Raw genomic sequence first — 18,487 nt, forward strand, 5'->3', positions numbered from 1 at the left:
GGAGGTAATATTTTATTATCCCAGCTGGTATAGCTGAAGAACAGTCATGACACAAGAGCTCTGGGTAGCCATAAATTTTTCCTTCCTCCAGCTACATCAGGCGCTCTCTCATCTCTAAAACCTCATTTCTCAGATTTCAGCCTATCAAAGCTATAACATTTTCCCCCTAACTGCACAACATTTTCATGTTCTAAAATGCAGCTCAGTTATTGCTCACATCAAATCTCTAGATGGAGATGTTTTGTTCAGTCTTCAAAAGAGCTGTCTTGTCACTGTGACAACAATCTTTCTAAATACTTAGAGAATTAAACAGGTTAATTATCATAGCTACAGAGGACTGAAGTAACTGGCCATGGCTCAATTAAGACTTTACCATAAGCATCCACAGTAAGCATTTTTCTATCAGACACGTACTTGATTCCAAGATCAACCAGGAAAATCCAGCTCTCCCAAGATGTTATCCTCATCAGAGAGGAGAACAAAGAGTATGACCAAGTTCAAAAGAAATCGAAAGCAATAAGCAAAGCAGATCAAAGACAGCAAAGCACCACCTCCCTTCACACTTCAGCTCTCAGCACTCGTGGCCCAACAAATACCTAATCTAGAAATCAAAACAGCACACTGCAAACCACAAATGAGAGCATTAGCCTCTGATCAGGTATACACAGTTTATTTATAAAAGTGTTACTACTGAAATTATCTGGATAACTACTACCTAACACAGCATCTACTATGTGGCAAAAAGAATATGAATACTGAGGCCCAGAAAGTTAGCGTGCTTTATATATAAATACATATATACACACACACAGACATATATATAAAGCTGCCAAACACATGTGCAAAAGCTCTGCTATCCATTTATTTTTAATGAATCTTCTTGGGACTTACCTGGTGCAGAAACCAAGATTTGGCATCGGGTAAGGATAGCCAGGAGGAAATCATTGTGAGAGTGGACTGTGTAAAGACAGACAGTTCGTTAGCTACATGTCAGAGTCTAGCAATCTTACAGTAGTTTCCTACACCTTCTACAGTTATGTTTTTCCCACATGTTTAGCTGGCTGCTCACACTTTCAATTTACATTTGGAGAGGTTTTTTTCCATTAGACCCAGAACCTACGTAGAAGTTTTTCATCCTAACAAAAGGAATATTACATGACACACACACACCCCCCACACACCCACATACCAAATAAAAAAAAAAAAATCACTTCTGGTCACTTTGCCATATGAGTTATAGAAATCCAGCCTTAAAGCACATAACATGAGAAGCTCAGTTCATTCAACCAGTGAAATAGAAGATCAGTTTTCCCCCTTCCTATGCAGATTTCTGGCAGCAGGGCTTTTGGCTTTGCTTAAAGAGTTGGCATCAGGAAGGTAAAGTTAAATCAATCAGTTTCCTGATAAGATGCAATTTCCTAGCAGGGCAAGTGAAACACAGAATGAGTAATTATGCACTAAAAAGCGTAATGATAAACTTTATAGACCAAAGTCAGAGGATTATAGCATCTTCTTCGGCCTTTGAAACACAGAACTGACACGATCCCTGCCCTTCCCCTCAGGGATCACAAAGGAGGGGATTATGAGCTCCCGCACCACTCTCCGCAGTACCAGCCAACACTTGCAGACTTCCACTAAGGCAATTACAAAGGTACCTCACCCCGGAGAGCTCCACCCAGCCACCTGCAGAGAGGAAGGAGGAGCTCTGCCTGCTGCACAATTGCTTAAGTGAGTTCTGCATTTCCCTGTCTCACTTCAGCCAAAGCATCAGTCTAGTCCCAGCCAAAGAGAGAGCACCAGACAGAAACGACTGGGTCTCTACAGCGGTACAAACGACTGTCGTTTCAGTTGCCTACACAGCACAGTTTACCAACACAGCACAAGACCAAACTGCCCGTCAATGCTGGGGCCAGGAAGGCATTTCCCCTCGCAGGCCAGGGCAGCTCCCACCTTTCCCCGGCGGCTCCCGCCGGAGCCTCGGCCGCTGCTGCTTCTCCCTCGCCGAGCAGCCAGCGCACAGGGGGCGGCCGCAGCGGGACCCGCCCGGGGCCCGGCACCCCGCGGGGCAGCAGGGCCGCGCCGCCGACGGCGGCCGCTCACCGTTGTCCTGCGTGAGCAGCCTGCGCGCCTCCAGGTCAAACTCCTCCTTGCTGATCTTCTGCTTGAACCACAGCTTCAAGTTCGCCCAGTACCTGCGGGCGAGAGGAACCGCTGCACCGCGCTGCACCGCACCGCACCGCACCCCTCAGCCCCGCACTGCAGCGCACCGCACCGCACCCCCCGGCCCCGCACCGCGGACAGGCCCGGCCCGGCCCGGCCCGGCCCTGCGACGGCCCCGCCGCACTCACTGCTTCACGTTCTCGCCCAGCGCCTCGCTCAGGCTCTTCTTGGCCGCCTCCAGCTCGCTCACGTACGTCGCCATCGCCGCCACCGAGCGGGCAGACAGACAACACCGGCACCGACGCCGCCGCCTCCCTCCTTCCTTCCCTCCGTCCGCCCGCCGCGTCGCAAAGCGCGCCGACAGCCGCAAAGCGCGCCGCCGCCGCCATCACGTGACCGCCCGCCGGGCCGCCAGCGGGGGGCGTGGCACGGCGCAGGCGCGGTCGCCGGGCCCCGCCCCCCGGCCCCACCGCCTCCGCCCCGCCCCCGCCGGTACGGTAGGGGCCGTGCAGTGCTCCGCCGCGCCGTGCAGTGCTCCGCCGCGCCGTCAGCCATGCCGGGCCTGCTGCTGGGCGACGAGGCGCCCAACTTCGAGGCGGACACCACGCAGGGCCGCATCCGCTTCCACGACTTCCTGGGCGACTCGTGAGCACCGGGCCCGGGGCGGCAGCGCGGGGGGCGGGGGGACCCCCCGGGACGGCACCCCCGGCGGGAGCGGGCACCCCACGCCGCTCCGCCGTACCCGCGAGGACCGGGCTGGCGGCCTGCCACGGGACCCCCTGTGCCCGCCGTCACCGGCAGCCCCGAGCCCCCCGGGATCCCAGGGAGTCCCTAGGATCGGGATCCCCCGGGATCGGGATCCCCCGGGGTCCCAGGGAGTCCCTAGGATCGGGATCCCCCGGGATCGGGATCCCCCGGGGTCCCAAGGAGTCCCTAGGATCGGGATCCCCCGGGATCGGGATCCCCCGGGGTCCCAGGGAGTCCCTAGGATCGGGATCCCCCGGGATCGGGATCCCCCAGAGCCCCCCGGGGTCCCAGGGAGTCCCTGGGATCGGGTTCCCCCGGGATCGGGATCCCCCGGGGTCCCAGGGAGTCCCTAGGATCGGGATCCCCCGGGATCGGGATCCCCCGGGGTCCCAGGGAGTCCCTAGGATCGGGATCCCCCGGGATCGGGATCCCCCAGAGCCCCCCGGGGTCCCAGGGAGTCCCTAGGATCGGGATCCCCCGGGATCGGGATCCCCCGGGGTCCCAGGGAGTCCCTAGGATCGGGTTCCCCCGGGATCGGGATCCCCCGGGGTCCCAAGGAGTCCCTGGGATTGGGATCCCCCACGATCGGGATCCCCCGGGGTCCCAAGGAGTCCCCGGGATCAGGATCCCCTGGAGCTCTCCAGGATTGGGTGCCCTGAGACTCCAGAAGTTCCCTGGGATCAGGATTCCCTGGCGCCCTCCAAGAGTGGGTGCCCCAGGATCCCCCAGAGCCCCCCAGGATTGGGATCCCCAGGAGTCCCCTAGGATCAAGTGCCCCAGGATGCCCCGGAGCCCCCTGGGATCAGGATCCCCTGGAGGGCTCTCGCCCCCCCAGGGCTGTGCCAGCCACAGGGGAGGGTGGCACAGTGGGAGCAGGGACCACCAGGACCCTCTCAGCCAGGTTAGAGCAAAGCTCACAAAGGTGAAAAAAATCAAAAACGGGAGCAGAAGATCCCATCTGTAAAAGCAGCCCAGGCGGAGGGAGCGCCCAGCTCTGTGCTCCTGCAGCCCCTCCGGCAGAATTTGACATCGGGATGGAGGAGGGAGCTGGTGCGTCTCCCCCCACTCACAGAGCCACAGGCAGCAGGAGATGAAGCACCGTCCCGCAGGGCTGCTACGTCACAGCTGGTCCCCCAAACTGGAGCTCGCTCTCCTGCAGACCCTCATCATCCCCCCCACTGGCCAGGGTGATGCCAGCCCACCCATTTCTCTTCTGCGTACAGAAGGGAAAGATCAGATTTCGAACAAAAAAAGTCTGTTTCCCCAGATCACATGGTGAAACACTCCCAAGGAGCCTGCCAGAGGGTTTCAAAATCTTCTTTTCATGTCTATCCTGGATAAGTAATAGGTTCCCATAATCTGATTTACATAATACAAGCCCTTTGGTGTCTCCTTTTTGTTAACTTTTATTAACTTTCCTGATCTCCCCTTCAGCTCTCTGAACTCAGAAAGAGCAAATCTGGCTTGGGTGAAGGTAGATCTTAAATCAGAAGACTGACTGTGGCCAGCCATAAAGTTGTCTGCGAAACTATAAACCCACTGCTGGAAGTGTTGTGGCTAATTCCACCTGCCCAGCGGGCTAGGACAACCTGTGCTCCCTGAACAAGAAATATCTTCTCTGGGAGGATACCTGTCAAACCTGTGGACCTGCACTGTGCGAGTCGTGGTGAAGCTAGATGATCGTCCTGTGCACTGTTTTCGCCACAGTTGCACTGTGGGTGCCCGTGCCAGAGCAGAGGGAGAGAACCGCTCTCCTTTTTCACTCTTGTGCCATTCTTCTAGCTTCCAAGTGCTGCAGCTGAATGCTGAAATGCCAAACGGGCTTTTTAATTTCTAGAGGTGTAACAAGGAAGTTCTGTAAGACTTCTTCCTCCAAGGGTTTGGCTCATAGTCTGAGTTCAGGGAGCGTCCCCATAATAACATCACTCTTTTCCGAGGCTTTCATGGCCTGCAATCAGAGTGAGTGAAGTCCTTCCGTGGTGAAACACAGCTGGACTCTAAACTGTCCCTCAAGAACAGGGAGAGCTCAGTGTGGACAGAGTGGATGTTTTAGGGGAGAGGGAGTGACCTTAACACGGAAAGAAAAGGCTGTTTACCCTTCAGTCTGAATAGCAATGTAGGACACACGCTCCCAAGGAGCTGTTTTTATTCTGCAGTTGGAAAGCTGGGCCTCGCAGGTTTGGCTTGTTGTCAGGGCAAGGAGTCAGCACGCCTCTGAACTGAGCTCTTTTAGCCTGTGTGGAAGCAAAGGATTTCCTACAGGTTTTGAAACCGCTGATTTGATCATAGTGTCAGTCTTTGTTCTTTAAGGCAGATAAACAAGAGAATGGATTCTGGCAGTCTATCAGCTGTGCTCAGTCCTGGACTAGAGGCGTAAATGTGCGTGGCCTTGTACACTGTGTGCAGATCAGCCCCAGCCCATGGGCTGCGTGACCGGAATAAGGAGGCACACCTGTGCCAGTCTGTGCCACGGTCTTTCTGGACGATGTTTGTGGCAGCCCTCTCAATGCATGCACTTTGGGAGGCCACCACACTTATATGCTGGGTGGTTGACACTGGGATTTTCCAGGGAAAGCCAGTGGGGAAGCGGGTACAGCCTCCTCTGAGTGGCAGGCAGGACAGGCAGAGGTTTGCAGAGAGGATGCCTCTGCCCTCCCGTGGGCTCCACTACGGGTGGGCTGAGCCCTGGAAGAGAGGGAGGAGGTACTCTGAAAACCTAGATGTCCCCTCCAGTAAAACGGCTGTCTGGTGAGCCTGAGCATGGAGCAAAGCCAGACCTGCTGGAGCAGCACATGAGTCTAGGCCAATCCCAGGGATCAGCTCAGGTATCACATACGTCCTTTGTGAGTGAGCCCTGGCATGTGAAGACGTGTAATCGAGCCAAGGCAAAGGGCTCCGGTCCTGTTTGAACCCGACATGCAAAGCCACATACCTTTGGGCACGATGTCCTGCAAAGCCTGTTGCTCCGTTTCTGACACAAACAGGAGAAGTCTAGCACAGCACTGCTGGGCTACACTTCCTGCAGGGCTTGGCACACTTGATGCAGTGTTTTAAGTCCACTCCTTTCGGCCTTGCAGAGTTGGGCAAATGAGATAAAAGGAAACCTATTAGTTTAAATGAGAAAATAGGGTGTTGCTTGCAGGATTTTTTAAAACTGACTGTTCCAGCCTAATCATACACATAGCAGACCTCTTGGCCAGCATCTACTCAGCAGTTTGCTGCCTTTTTATTCAAATAGCATAATATTGTGTAAGACACACTGTAACAGGAGTGACTGGGTAGCTGCCCCATAACTTCATTAAGAGCTATGGTAATTGCACAGCTCTGTCACAGCTGCAGGGGACCTTGCTTCATCCCTCCAGCTCTGTTCACAAAACTCTAAGGCAGGACTTGCTTCAACTGCTTTGACATACGGCTGTGTTTACTGACAAGCTGTGCAGTAAGACCTGTAAATATTGAGCTAGATTTTACATAGAAATGGTGTGATTCCTGGGCAGAAATTTTTAAGTGCTGGGGCTTGGCTTTGGATTAGCCTCTGGAAACTCTTGGGCGTTATGAGCTGATCTGCCATAAAACCCATGGATTAGAGCTAATTGCAGCATGATGTTGTGATCAGAGACCTGCTAGACACAGGTCCTGTTTCTGTCTAGTTGCTGGCCTGCTGGGCCATATTGCTGCCTTTCTTTGTGCCTCAGTTTCCTTATCTGTAAAATGGGATGAATAGTATTCGCCTGCTTTGTAAAGCCTAAGAAATCCCCTGATGGCAAGTGCTGGGCAATAGCAAGGTGGCAGTATTGTTAAAACTGCAGCCATAATGAAATGTTGACTTCTGGCATCCCCTCTTCATTGACTAATTCTTGATTTTTTTTTAATGAAGTACATTTAGAAGTTCACAGTTAAGGTTTGGTCCTATCCTGTTCTTTTAAGCTACATGATATAAACAGGTATTTCTCTTCACGGTGATTTACGAGGTGTACAGGATAGTAAATGTGAGCTTTGTAGACCAGCAATGATCTTTGCAATAACACGGCCTGCAGGTTGGCACCTGTGCGGTCTCTGGGGTACGCAGCGTACGCACGGCTCCCGCAAACTTTGCTCGCGTGGCATCGTGTCCATCTCCGCTTTAGGAAACGTGGGCTATTCCAGCATCTCTTGGGCAGGAGGGAGGAGAGGGTTGCGAAGCTCAAGTTGTTCCTCACACCATGATGAATGGGGCTTTTCTGGTGAAGGCTTCCAGCACTAGGGAAGGAGGAGTTTCCAGGACAGGATTTCCTTCTCCACTTAGCGGGGAGACAAGCTGTTCCCTTAGCTGCTCGCTCGGCCTCTGTCCAATGCAGTCTGTGCAGCAATTGTCTGCACTGCTAATTGGAACAACAGCTCACCCTAATGCCGTCTCCTGCCCTCTTCTTTCAGATGGGGCATCCTCTTCTCCCACCCTCGGGACTTCACTCCCGTCTGCACCACGGAGCTTGGCCAGGCTGCGAAGCTAGCGCAGGAGTTCAGCAAGCGCAATGTGAAGATGATCGCCCTCTCCATTGACAGCGTCAAAGACCACCTCTCCTGGAGCAAGGTACGGGGCACGGGGAGGCAAGAGGAGCGTGTGCTGCTGCCTTGTGGCAGAGGAGCATTTTTGTGAAAGGCCAGAGGAAAGGCCCACATGGAGATGAGCACAGGCTTGGAATTACACATCTTCTGAGGATAACTTTTTAAGATATTTGAATCCCAAAGCACGTAGGATGGGGGATGCTAAAATTCAGAACAGGAACCTTAGAGAGCAGTCTGCACAGATATCCCATTTTCGTGGCACACTCCAAAAGATGGCCCAAGAAAGTGCATTTCTTTCTGTGCAGCTAACAGGTCTAGAAAACAAGACATACAAAGTAATGCTCCTGGTTGTAAAAGAGGATCCTCCTGTGACAGGCATTCTGGAAACTCCATGGAGTACAAACATCAAGGTACCCCTGTTAGGGCTGGTTTAAAGTTCAGTTAAGTGGGTCAAGGGTGTCAGTGAGTACTGCAGACCCCCTGCGCACTGACGCTTTGAAACAAGAAGAAAGTGCTGTTGCGGCTCTCCTATCGAACACCAAAAAGGGTAAAAGGCATGCCAGGTGTGTCAGGCAGTATCAAAAGCTCAGAGGAAGGCAGTCTACCCACAGACCCTAAATAAGCTCTGCAGTAAAACAGGAAGGTAAAGGAGGCGTGAGAACTGAATAGCTTCAAAGGGTGTAGTTCGTGTCCAGGCAGGAAAGAGAGAAAAAAGAACAAATAGAGGCATGTTAAACATAAAACTGCAAGTAGGAGCATGTTAAATATAAAACCACAGTAAGGGGGGAAAAAAAGAGGTGACGACAAAATAACTTGCTGAAGAAACAAAAAAGAAACTAATAAAAAACTTAAACTAGAGCCTCAGCAATGGTGTGCTGCCAGGGAGTCTGACTCCAGGGCTGGCAGATGATAAGGGTGTAAGATGAGCATTTCAGAAAGATAAAGTCAGAGTAGAAAAAAAAAAACCCTAAAACTAAGTGAACTATCAGCCTCTTTGTTAACTCTTGAACTTGGGAACATTCTCGTGTGATCTGCAGGGGGCTGTTGAGGCTTGTGTGTAATGAGAGAGGTGGTAAAGGTGAGCAACTTCCCTACTCAAACATTAGTCATGTTTGACTTGCTGTAGAAATTGCCCAGTTACTCCCTATTGCTTAAATTGGCCTTCGTACCTGAATGGAGCATGGCAGATGTGATGCCAGGTTTCAAAAGGGCCTGGGGAAAACATATAAAATCCACACCTATAAATCAGATTTCTGCATTGGTCAAACTGGTGAAAACCACCAGTTGATTTAGCAGATATGTCCCATTAAACGCAACAGAAAGTTTTGGTTTGGCCTTTGTAAGGGAATCTCATCTCCCGGTTTGTTCGAGACCTTTGAAGGACTATAGTGATATTGCTGAATATAAAATTCTTGAATTTCCAAGAATCTTGAATGAAATCAGCTGTGAGCCAGCAGTGTGCCCTTGCGGCCAAGAAGGCCAATGGGATCCTGGGGTACATTAGGCAGAGTGTTGCCAACAGGTCGAGGGAGGTGATCCTGCCCCTCTCCTCAGCCCAGGTGAGGCCTCACCTGGAGTACTGGGTCCAATTCTGGGCTCGCCAGTACAAGAGAGACATGGCGCTCCTGGAGAGAGTCCAGCGGAGGGCTACAAAGGTGACGAGGGGACTGGAGCATCTCTCCTCTGAAGAAAGGTTGCGAGAGCTGGGCCCGTTCAGTCTGGAGAAGAGAAGACTGAGAGGCAATCTCATCAACGTGTATAAGTATCTGAAGGGGGGGGGGGGGGGGATGTCGAGAGGATGAGGCCAGTCTCTTCTCTGTGGTGCCCAGCAACAGGACAAGAGGCGACGGGCAGAAACTGAAGCACAGGAAGTTCCACCTAAACCTGAGGAAAAACTTCTTTACAGTGAGGGTGACAGAGCGCTGGAACAGGTTGCCCAGAGAGGTAGTGGAGTCTCCTTTGCCGGAGATATTCAAAACCCGCCTGGATGTGATCCTGGGCAATATGCTCTAGAGGACCCTGCTTGAGCAGGGGGGTTGGACTAGATGATCTCCAGAGGTCCCTTCCAACCTCAACCATTCTGTGATTCTCTGTGAAAAGGAAGGCTTTCTTATCTATTCTTGTTGGGAGATAGGAGGAAGCGATAATTGTGTCAAGGGAGGAAAGGTAGCAAGTGAGCTCCTGAGGGTCTCCAGGGACATGTATGGTTCAGCATATTCAGATGATCCGGAAAAGAGGTGAACAACAAGCTGAGTTTGCTGACACTACAGGATTATTCAGCATGGCCTCAGGTAAAACCAGGAGTTGTAGAAGAGCTTCACAATGCTGACTGATGGGAGACAAAACAGCAGGTTTGGAAAACCTTCCAGGACAACTGCAGAGGAAGGCAGAGGGCAACAGCCTAAGCTGTGCATCACAGTGGTGAACTTGCTGTCAGGGTAGGGAGAGGCCTTGGAGATGGTGGTTTGGAAATGTCAGCTTAGCATCTGTCAAAAGGAGTACTGTTAAACAGAGCCAGAGCAAAAGTTCAAACTGGTGTGGATAAATGCATAGCAGATTTGACTCTCTTATGCAGCCTGTGTTTCAAATCATCCATCTCTCAGACTACAGGGGAACAAGAAAAGGTTTGGATGCAGCATGCATGCAGCAGAGAGGGGGAAAGGCTGCTCAAAGGTTTGCAGTAGCTTCAGTGCAAAGAGATGAGGGGCACTTCCCACTTGGGAATGGGGACGTGTGCCAGGCCACATCATCATGAGTGGCATGGGAAGGATGGAGGAGCAATGAACTCAGCATGTATGCATCATAGAGGGCTAAGGATGCAGTTGTTCTGCTCTTTAGACTTGAGCCATATACACGATCCTTTCCCTGGTGACAGCTTTGCCATCTGGTTAGCAGGAGCGGAGGACAAAGGCTTCCCCAGCGCTGCTTTCGAGATTAGCTGGGCAGTACAACTTCCTCTCAGGGCTGCATGGAGAAAGGTGAAGGGAGGACCTCTAAATTGTCAAACAGTTACACTATGTGCAGAAAACCCTAGGATGACTCCAATCCCATTGATTCACTTTGTTGCATACATTTAAAATGCTAGGAGAGGTCCTTGACAAAGCAGAGAAGAACTTGAAATAGTGCAGGGAGCCAAAGAGAAGAACTAGGAAGGCAGCCCTTAAGGCCTTCTGCAAGTCTGAGACCACAGACAATGTCCCAGAGGTTCTTCTGCCCAGCCACAGAGAAAAAAGAGCTTGAACGGAGATATCAAGACCTAGCAGCAGATGCCTGTCTGGACAAAAGCAGTGTACATTCAATGTTAGACTGAGATGTAAAAAATTGCAGCTTCCTTCACTAGATCTCAACCTAGAGAGAAGTTCTTGGATCAAGCAAAGCTTCTGGCAAACAGTTAGACCTCTCTGTGCAACGTTCCTCTGTACACCCACACTTTCTCTTTGGATGAAGCTACTAACAGTACTGAGAGGAAGAAGCCGTTTTCATCTAGAGCACAGCCTGCGAGGAAGCAAATGGGCAGCAAGGAATGGATGCCTAAAATTCTTCATGAAACAACAGAGAAACCTCTGCTTTCCTTACTGCCAAATTTCAGTGAGCATATAGGAAAGGAGATAAACTACGCAGGGACAGCTCAGCTAACAGCAGTGAGCAGGCTTGTAGACTACAGCATGACCAATAGCTGTCACATCACTGCCAATGCGTGCTTTCCCAGCCAAGGATATCACTGCTGTTAGCCATCCCTAGCCAAGGCTCAGGGGCCTGCTCCAGGTTTCTCAGCAAGCTTGTAGCTCAACAAGGGACCGATCCTGCTCTCCAGCCTCCCCAGTCCTTGCACTGCTTCTCCAAGACTTGGCTGAGCACGCAAGCTCCTTGGGCCGGATTAACCAGGGCATCTGCACCAGAGGCAGGGGCACCTGGTCTGTGGCACGTAGAGAGCTCGTATTCTCCTCTGAGCCCAACGGTCGCTGCAGGCGTGACGGGCATATGCTGCTTATGCCAGAGGTTTCGATGTTCTCTTTGGTCACCAGTGCCTTAGCCTCGATGAGTCAGGGGTGAATAAATCTCTCCAGCAGTGTCTGGTTTCAGCTTGGACTCTGGAAAGAAAAACAGTTTGTAGGGAAGTGAATGACTCGTGGGTGTCCTGTTGCACAAGAGCGTGGGGGTTATGACACTGTTTTGTATAGAGATCCCCCATGTGATGAAGTTATGTGCGTTTTGGAACGAGCTATAATCAGTAGGATTTGATTATTGCTTTTCGAAAGTGCTCTCCATCATAGAGCCGAGTTTTGTGCAAAGGACTTCTTTCCACTTTCTCACCTCTCAGTGTACCATCCAGAGTGCTGCAGCGATAAAGGTTATTGCTGGACAAACCGAGCTGCTCCAAGTAGAAGGGATTTTTTCAGATAGACCCCGTGACTTGTGATATAGAAACCCTTGAAGATGAATTGTCACTTGGAGGGCGGAGGAGGATATGGTGCTGAACAGCCATGGAGAAAACCTTTATTACTTTAAATCCATGACTGATGATTTTCTTTGCGTGTTATTGTGTGAGTAAGCTGTCCAGCTCCGGGAAAGAGTAAGGCTTCTGCTCTGGGCCGGACATGTGTCATACTAGAGTCCTTTCCCGTTTCTCTTACGCAGCTGAAGGGCAGCAGACGCTGTTGCAAACAGTTGTCTCAGCCAGCTGAACTCAGATTGCCAAACTATTTTTTTAAGTAGTGACTGGACTCAAACTGTGCAAGTTTAGGTAGAAGTTCACAGCAGCTCTTCTTTATTCGTTAAACCACTCTCATGCCTGGTGCCTGTAAGAACGGCTCTGTAGTAAGTATCAGGACTTTGACTGTTGCAATTTAACAGCAAAGTGCCATACTGCGTATTTCCAAAGAGTAGTGTCCTGTCCTGGTACAGGATTTCTTCTTGCAACTCTTCAGGGAGGTGAGTTAGGACAAACGAAGTCAGAAAATCTGAGAGCACGTCCCAGCAGCATCCTGATCCCAGGGTTCAAGCCAATAGGCATGATACAGCAAGCACACGCTGGTCAACGCTTGCAGCGAAGAGGGAGCAAAAGTGAAGGAAGTCAGTCTTCTTTGAAGAAGAAACTAGTTGAGCTTGACGTAGAGAGAGACTTCTGCTCCTGCAAGATTTGGTCTGTTCACTGAGCTTTTGCAGAGCCTCCCATGCGTGTTCCAGTGGCTGATTCTTGCTCATTCAAGAGGCCTGTATAGAGAGGCCTGTATGTCCCATGTCCCACGTCACGGGCTTGCAGGCGTCACTTGTTTCTGCCTCTGCTTTCCGCTTTGCTGAACACCAGACAGGCTGGGCCCTCGCTAAAATTCACAAGTATAAGTTGCAAAAAGGGTCTGTCCACAAACTGTATGCTCCAGAGGAGTTCGGAGACCTTCTGGGGATGTGGAAAGAGTAAGAGAGCGAACACATTACAGCATCAGCCAAGGAGCTGCTCCTAAGATATTTTTCAGCGTTCAAGGCTGGAAGGGGATGCCCTGCTCCTGTCCTCAGTGCCCAGCTGGCTGTGCCTGTGGCTACAAGGAGAGGGCTGCTAGTTGAGGCAAGCAGAAACATGCTCCTGGCCTCAGCTGACTCTGTAAGGATGGCTGCACGTACTGCCATCACACAGGACCTGACTGGGAAATGCACACAGCCACACCGAGATGAACAGCCCCTCTTGGCAGCGCAGCGCTGACTCGCGAAGGTGCTGGGGAGAAAGCAAGTGAAGAAAAAAGTTGCAAAGGAAACATCCTGCCATGTGTGCACCCCTGGCCTGCTTGCAGCATCCTGAGCAGCCGGTGCTCACCAGGGCAGGGTTACGGTCCCCCATGTCACCGCCGGTAGCCTGGGAGGGCTGAGGACCGGTGCTAGGCCTGCCTGCTCTTGCTGCCTCTGGCACGATCGGAGAGCAGCTGGCAGTGCCAAGGGGCAGCATTTCCAACCCTTCCCTCCCTGCGTTCCCCCTGAGCAAGGCCCAGCCTGTTCCCCTACCTTCAGGGCCTAGGGGAGGCAGAGACTCGGATGCGCCCGTTGCCAGCTCGGCTGATAACATACCGCAGTGCTGCGGGGGGAGGCTTATGCCAGCGCTGGAGTTGGTTTTGTTCCATGTAGCAAAATGAGACTGGAAAGCGAAGATAGCATTAAAGCACGTGTGAATCCAAGGTCACTGCCCCAGAACATAGCTGCCAGCTGCTCTGCTTGTGCTGCCTTGAGGAGGCTGCTCCCAGCCCTGCTCAGCACAATCCATATGGGAGTTGCCCCACGTTACAAGGGAAAAAGTGAATGTTTTGGCCAAATCCAGGCCAGTATCAGGGAGGCTAAAAGTAAAGATTCCCTGCAATATAGGCCAAGTTTGGACTAACACAGGGAGCAACCTCATAGACCAAGGTCATGAGGGAGAGCATAGGCAGCTACTGAAGGTGAGGGCAGTTTTCGCTCCTGTTCCCAGACACTGTTCAAAAAAGCATGCTGCAACCCAGCATACGCACTCAGACTTTCACTGCATTTTCAAGAGCCTTTAATTAAGATAGAGGTGACTTGCTGAACGGGGCTGGCCTCCTTGCACAAAAGCTATGAAGTGTTTGACATGTGAGCTTTGTTAGCTCTAGAGTCACTGGTTTGCTCTGCCTAAAAAGAAACTTCTAAGAACAAGGCAGAGTCCCGCCTGGCACACAGGTGTCTGGTCTGTTGCCTGGTTTCTGGAAGCCTAGAAACTTCCTGGAAGGCCATGGGTACCTGGCTGTGCCTGCGCGGCCCCGCCGCAGGAGCCACAGGGCAGGGGCACAGCGTGAGGAGGTGTCAGTCTTGGCATCAGCGTGCAGAGGAAAGGGGTGCTGCGCTCTCACAGGAGCAGGCCTGGCACACATCAGAGCACGGCTGGGTAAGAGAGCAGGCAAGGCATCCATCCGTACCAAAATAGCGGTTACAGACTGCGTGACACCACCAGGGCCTGCCCCATGCACATTCAGCCTGCGTGGAGGTCTGCCTGCCTGGCCTCTGTCCCCAGCACGGTGGCATCCAAGATGGGGAGCATGAGGGTGACGATGGCTTCTTTCTGCAGGACATCAATGCTTACAATGGGGACCAGCCCGAGGAGAAACTCCCCTTCCCCATCATTGCTGATGCGAATCGAGAGCTCGCTGTCAAGCTGGGCATGCTGGACCCAGACGAGCGAGACAAGGATGGCATACCCCTGACTGCCCGTGTGGTGAGTACCCTGGTCGTGCTCTGGCCTTGGAGCACGGCAGCAGTAGGCATGAGCTGCCATCCTGCCCTGCGTCTGGCGTGGAGACAGGGGCAGCCTACCTGCATGGACGTGACCATCCTCAGGAGCTGGGTTGACTTCCGTGGGCTAGATCCATGGGCTGTGCTGCAAGAAGAGGCTGGGCACAGCCGTTGCTTGCTGGCGACTGCTCTGTCTCGCTGTTGCTACCAGCTCATCCTCGTTTTTCCGGTCTAGGCAGAGAGGGGACATGCCATGGGTCCTTGATATGCTGGACTTTCCCTCTCCCCTGCAGTGCTTGCGTTAGAAGGGACACAGGTTGGGGTGGGGAGGAAATGGTTCAAATAGTGAAATAAGCTGATGTTGGAAACCAGCTCTCAGAACAAACACTGTGTTCCCTGTGCCCTGGTGGGGGGCACTTGTTGTTCTAGGAGATACCCACGACAGTGTCTTCACTGTCCCAAGGACCTGCGATCAAACAGGGTCTTGGCAGGACACCTCTTGGGAGAGGGAGGAGCGAGAGGGCTGGGCAGATCCAGCAGAGCAGTAGGACATGCATGCACTGCTCAGCCCCGAGGGTGCCCAGGAACCTGACCCTGTCTCCCTGTGCTCAGGTGTTCGTTTTTGGCCCGGATAAGAAGCTGAAACTCTCCATCCTCTACCCAGCCACCACTGGGAGAAACTTTGATGAGATCCTGAGAGTGGTGGACTCCCTGCAGCTGACTGCTTACAAGAAGGTCGCTACCCCTGTGAACTGGAAGGTGAGGACGGGAGCAGAGCCTGCAGCCTGGCACTGCAGCGGGCGGGTGGGCGATGTCGAGGCGCACTGAAACATCACCTTGCCCCCTTGGAGGGGCCTGCAGTGTGGGGGGAGCTACTGAGATCCTGGGATTGGAGCTGGATCCCAGCATAGGCCCCAGGGCCGATGCAGCCTGGAGTTAGCCAGTCCTCCCTTCCCTCTCCTTGGTCCCAGGTGCTGGCAGTACTGATTGGCTATCAGTACTTGAGCTCTAGGGCAAGGCAGGTCCTGCCTTTGTTGTCCACGATAAGGAAGAGTGTCAGCTGCCAGGCCAAACTTCACTTAAAGTCATGGTCACAAGCCAGCAAAACAGTAAGCGCAGAGCCGCCAGTTAGTGGGCTGGCACACAGCTCTGCTCCCTTTGAGCCAGGAAAGGCCAATACCGGCACAGCCCGCCTCACTTTGTCCAGCAGGTACACACCCAAGTACAATTCTCCTTGTGGAAAATAACTAACTGAAGTTGCTTAGCTGCCATTTCACTTCAGAAGCATTATTTAAAACTCCCCAAAGTAGTTTGGGCAGCCAAAAAAAAGCAAGAACAAGCGGTGCGCTCTGGCTGCTTTAGCTAGCCAGCATTTCCCTGGCCTGGCAGAGCTGCTCAGCTCTTGGACCTGTCCCGCTGCTGGCTTTGATAGCTCTTAGCAGAGAAGCCTGCGTGTCTGGAGCCAGAGGACACACTCCTGCTGCTACAGGGTCCCCAGAAGCGTGTAGTACTTCTTTTATAAGGCAGGACCGAGCTCTCAGAGAGAAGCGATGGCCCAAACGCCCACTCTCTCTGATCAGGAGGTCCCCACAGGCAGTTCGTCTTGCAGCGCAGCCTAAGCTGTCAGCAGCTTTGGGCCAGCTCACCCACCAGCCCTCCTCCCAGGGAAGCCCTGGGGCTCAGCCTGGCCAAGCGCTGCCTTTCCAGGGGCGCCTGAGCAACAGGAACGGACGAGCAGACGCAGGCCTTGCTGCGTGCCCTGCTCAGCAAGGAGTAAGATGAGCTGTGGGGACCCTGTGCGGAGCTCCCTGTTCCTTGGCAGTACTGTGGTGGGGGCTGCTGCACCATGGGGTCCTGCTGGCAAGGCTGGCGGATGGAGCAGCTCTTCCTTTCTGCCTCACTCACACCTCCTGGTGCATCTCCCTCTCAGTCCTCGCTACCGGCTATGGGCAGAGCTGCAGGGGACATGCCTGGAGGACTGGGGCTGAGCGTTTGCAGGGAAGCTGACACATCACCTGCCGGCAGGGACGTGCCACCTGTATCCAAGCCTGCCAGTTCCTCTGCTGCTCTCACGGTTCCCATTTGCTCCCCAGCCTGGTGACAGCGTCATGGTCGTGCCTACCTTACCTGATGACGAAGCTAAGAAGCTGTTTCCCAAAGGAGTCTTCACCAAGGACCTCCCATCGGGCAAGAAGTACCTGCGTTACACGCCACAGCCAGAGTGAGCGGGTCCGCCCGGCCACCACGCAGGTCGTTCGGCGCTGGGACCCTTCCCTGGGTGTGACACCTGGAGCCAGCCATGCCCAGCAGGCAGGAGCCTCCCTGACGCCATACGATCAGCAGCCTCGTAGTTTCACACTGGTGTTAAATCCCAATACTAAACCAATCCTCCACATCCCCTTTGTCCCCCACGTCTTCTCAAATTAAAACCCTGGGTGTTTTCTTGCCTTGACTCAGCCCAGCAAGGAAGAGGTCAGCAGGCTCGCGGGAGCTCCTGGGCCCACGCTGTGGAGTCGCTTCTGTTCGGCACTGGCCGTGCTTGTCCCAGAGGCATGGCATGAAGTGTGGTGTCAGCAGCCAGGCCTCGGAGGGGTTGCCTGCTGGGCTCCCGTGTCTCCGATCAGGTAGCTTAGAGGACTCCAAACTGCTGCATGCCTTTAGGAGCAGCCATCACTCACTCATTAACACCTTAATTTGTTCCCATGCATTGGGGAGGAGCTGCAGAGCCAAATTTTCTCACTTCTTACTGCTTTCTCATCTCTTGCTGAAAGTTGACTGATGTTTTCAGCTTTTCTGGAAGAGGCAATAGCGCAAATAAAGCACTCTTCAGTACTATGTGCAGCATCCCTCATCTGTGCTGGTGTTCACAGACACAGCATCGGTGCTTTGTCCCTGGCACCCTGAAGGCTTTCTTTGCTCACCGTGGCTGTGCAGCTGGGGTGTGTGTGCCCATGCTCCTCTGTGGGTGGCAGTGCCCCCAACTGCCCTTGTCATTGCTCTGTAAATAAGGCGCTTGGGAAACACAGGTTGCCCTGGAGCACATTGTCCCAGATGAGGCAGCAGGCCCGGGGACAGCCACACTACCCTTCTTCACAGAGGGGGAAAAGGAGGGAGATGTGCACCAAGGGAGGAGGCTGGGAATGCCTCTCCCCTTCCCAGGGCCGGACTATTTCCCAAGGCCTCAGCCCCACGCTTGCTTGGGAGCCAGTCCCCAAGCCCAGTGCCAGCCTGCCTCGTGCCCCTCGGTGAACTGGAGCCATCCTGCTCCCAGCACGGTCCCTGCAGCCCCTCAGCCAGGATGCGACCCTCGCCAGTGGGAGCTGCCCCACAGGGCCATGCCATCCTCCAGTACCTCCAGCCCAGGCTGTGCCACCTACAGGCCAATATTTGTTGGGACAAGGGGGCCTGGTGCTAAGCCCTGTTTGTCCCAAAGCGCATTTGGACCCCTGATCTCAGCAGCTGCAGCTCTTACTTGGGAACAAGCCCCTCTCCACAGGAGCAAAGCCACGAGCCAGGCTTTGCAAACTCCCCAAACCCTCTAATGGCACCAGGCGCCCCTGCAAAGAGGCTGCAGCAGCCTCAGCCGCACTGGTGTTTCTGGGCCGCGCCATGCACCCGCTGCTGCGCTCCCCCGTGCCCGGGGGGACCAACGTTTGCTGCAGTGCCAAACTTGTTAAGTAGATAAGTGATGGTTTAATAAAAGCCTAGGAAAGAAACCCACTCATTAAATAATGCATCAGCTGTCCGCCAGCATCTCTTGGTGCCCAGCATGATCAGCAATGCTTAAAACAAGCAGCTGTTAAAGAAA

At 53.3% G+C, this 18,487-nt stretch overlaps 2 protein-coding genes across 11 annotated transcripts in view; one reads left to right on the forward strand and one right to left on the reverse strand.

Annotated features, from left to right (window-relative positions):
* Positions 1-2,576, reverse strand: part of TADA1 (transcriptional adaptor 1) — a 36,839-nt gene extending 34,263 nt beyond the window's left edge. For 8 of the 10 annotated variants that reach the window (XR_011142435.1, XR_011142433.1, XR_011142437.1 and 5 more), the window contains exons 1-3: positions 2,349-2,576; positions 2,101-2,192; positions 892-957 (exon numbers count right to left, since the gene is read on the reverse strand). Coding sequence is in view for 3 of the 10 variants with exons in the window: in XM_068951958.1 (XP_068808059.1) it covers positions 892-957; positions 2,101-2,192; positions 2,349-2,422 (232 nt within the window). In the remaining 7 variants the exon portion in view is untranslated. The remainder of the gene's footprint in view (positions 1-891; positions 958-2,100; positions 2,193-2,348) is intronic. The other 2 variants (XM_068951959.1, XM_068951957.1) reach the window with 1 other exon arrangement.
* Positions 2,577-2,583: 7 nt separating this feature from the next.
* On the forward strand, positions 2,584-17,514 carry PRDX6 (peroxiredoxin 6). Its single transcript, XM_068951965.1, has 5 exons — positions 2,584-2,805; positions 7,321-7,477; positions 14,516-14,662; positions 15,292-15,438; positions 16,773-17,514. The coding sequence occupies exons 1-5, from the start codon at positions 2,714-2,716 to the stop codon at positions 16,902-16,904; spliced, it is 675 nt and encodes a 224-aa protein (XP_068808066.1). The 5' UTR covers positions 2,584-2,713; the 3' UTR covers positions 16,905-17,514.
* The last annotated feature ends 973 nt before the right edge of the window (positions 17,515-18,487 follow it).

This window comes from Struthio camelus, chromosome 8, assembly GCF_040807025.1.
Source record: "Struthio camelus isolate bStrCam1 chromosome 8, bStrCam1.hap1, whole genome shotgun sequence".
NCBI classification, from domain to species: Eukaryota; Metazoa; Chordata; class Aves; order Struthioniformes; family Struthionidae; genus Struthio; species Struthio camelus.

What these genes read in the sequence shown, in the direction of transcription:
- PRDX6 (XM_068951965.1), top strand. Translation starts at nt 2,714, where the DNA reads ATGCCGGGCCTGCTGCTGGGCGACGAGGCGCCCAACTTCGAGGCGGAC. An exon ending in CACGACTTCCTGGGCGACTC is followed by an intron (nt 2,806 to 7,320) that starts GTGAGCACCGGG and finishes CTCTTCTTTCAG; the next exon opens with ATGGGGCATCCTCTTCTCCC. An exon ending in TACCCCTGACTGCCCGTGTG is followed by an intron (nt 14,663 to 15,291) that starts GTGAGTACCCTG and finishes CCCTGTGCTCAG; the next exon opens with GTGTTCGTTTTTGGCCCGGA.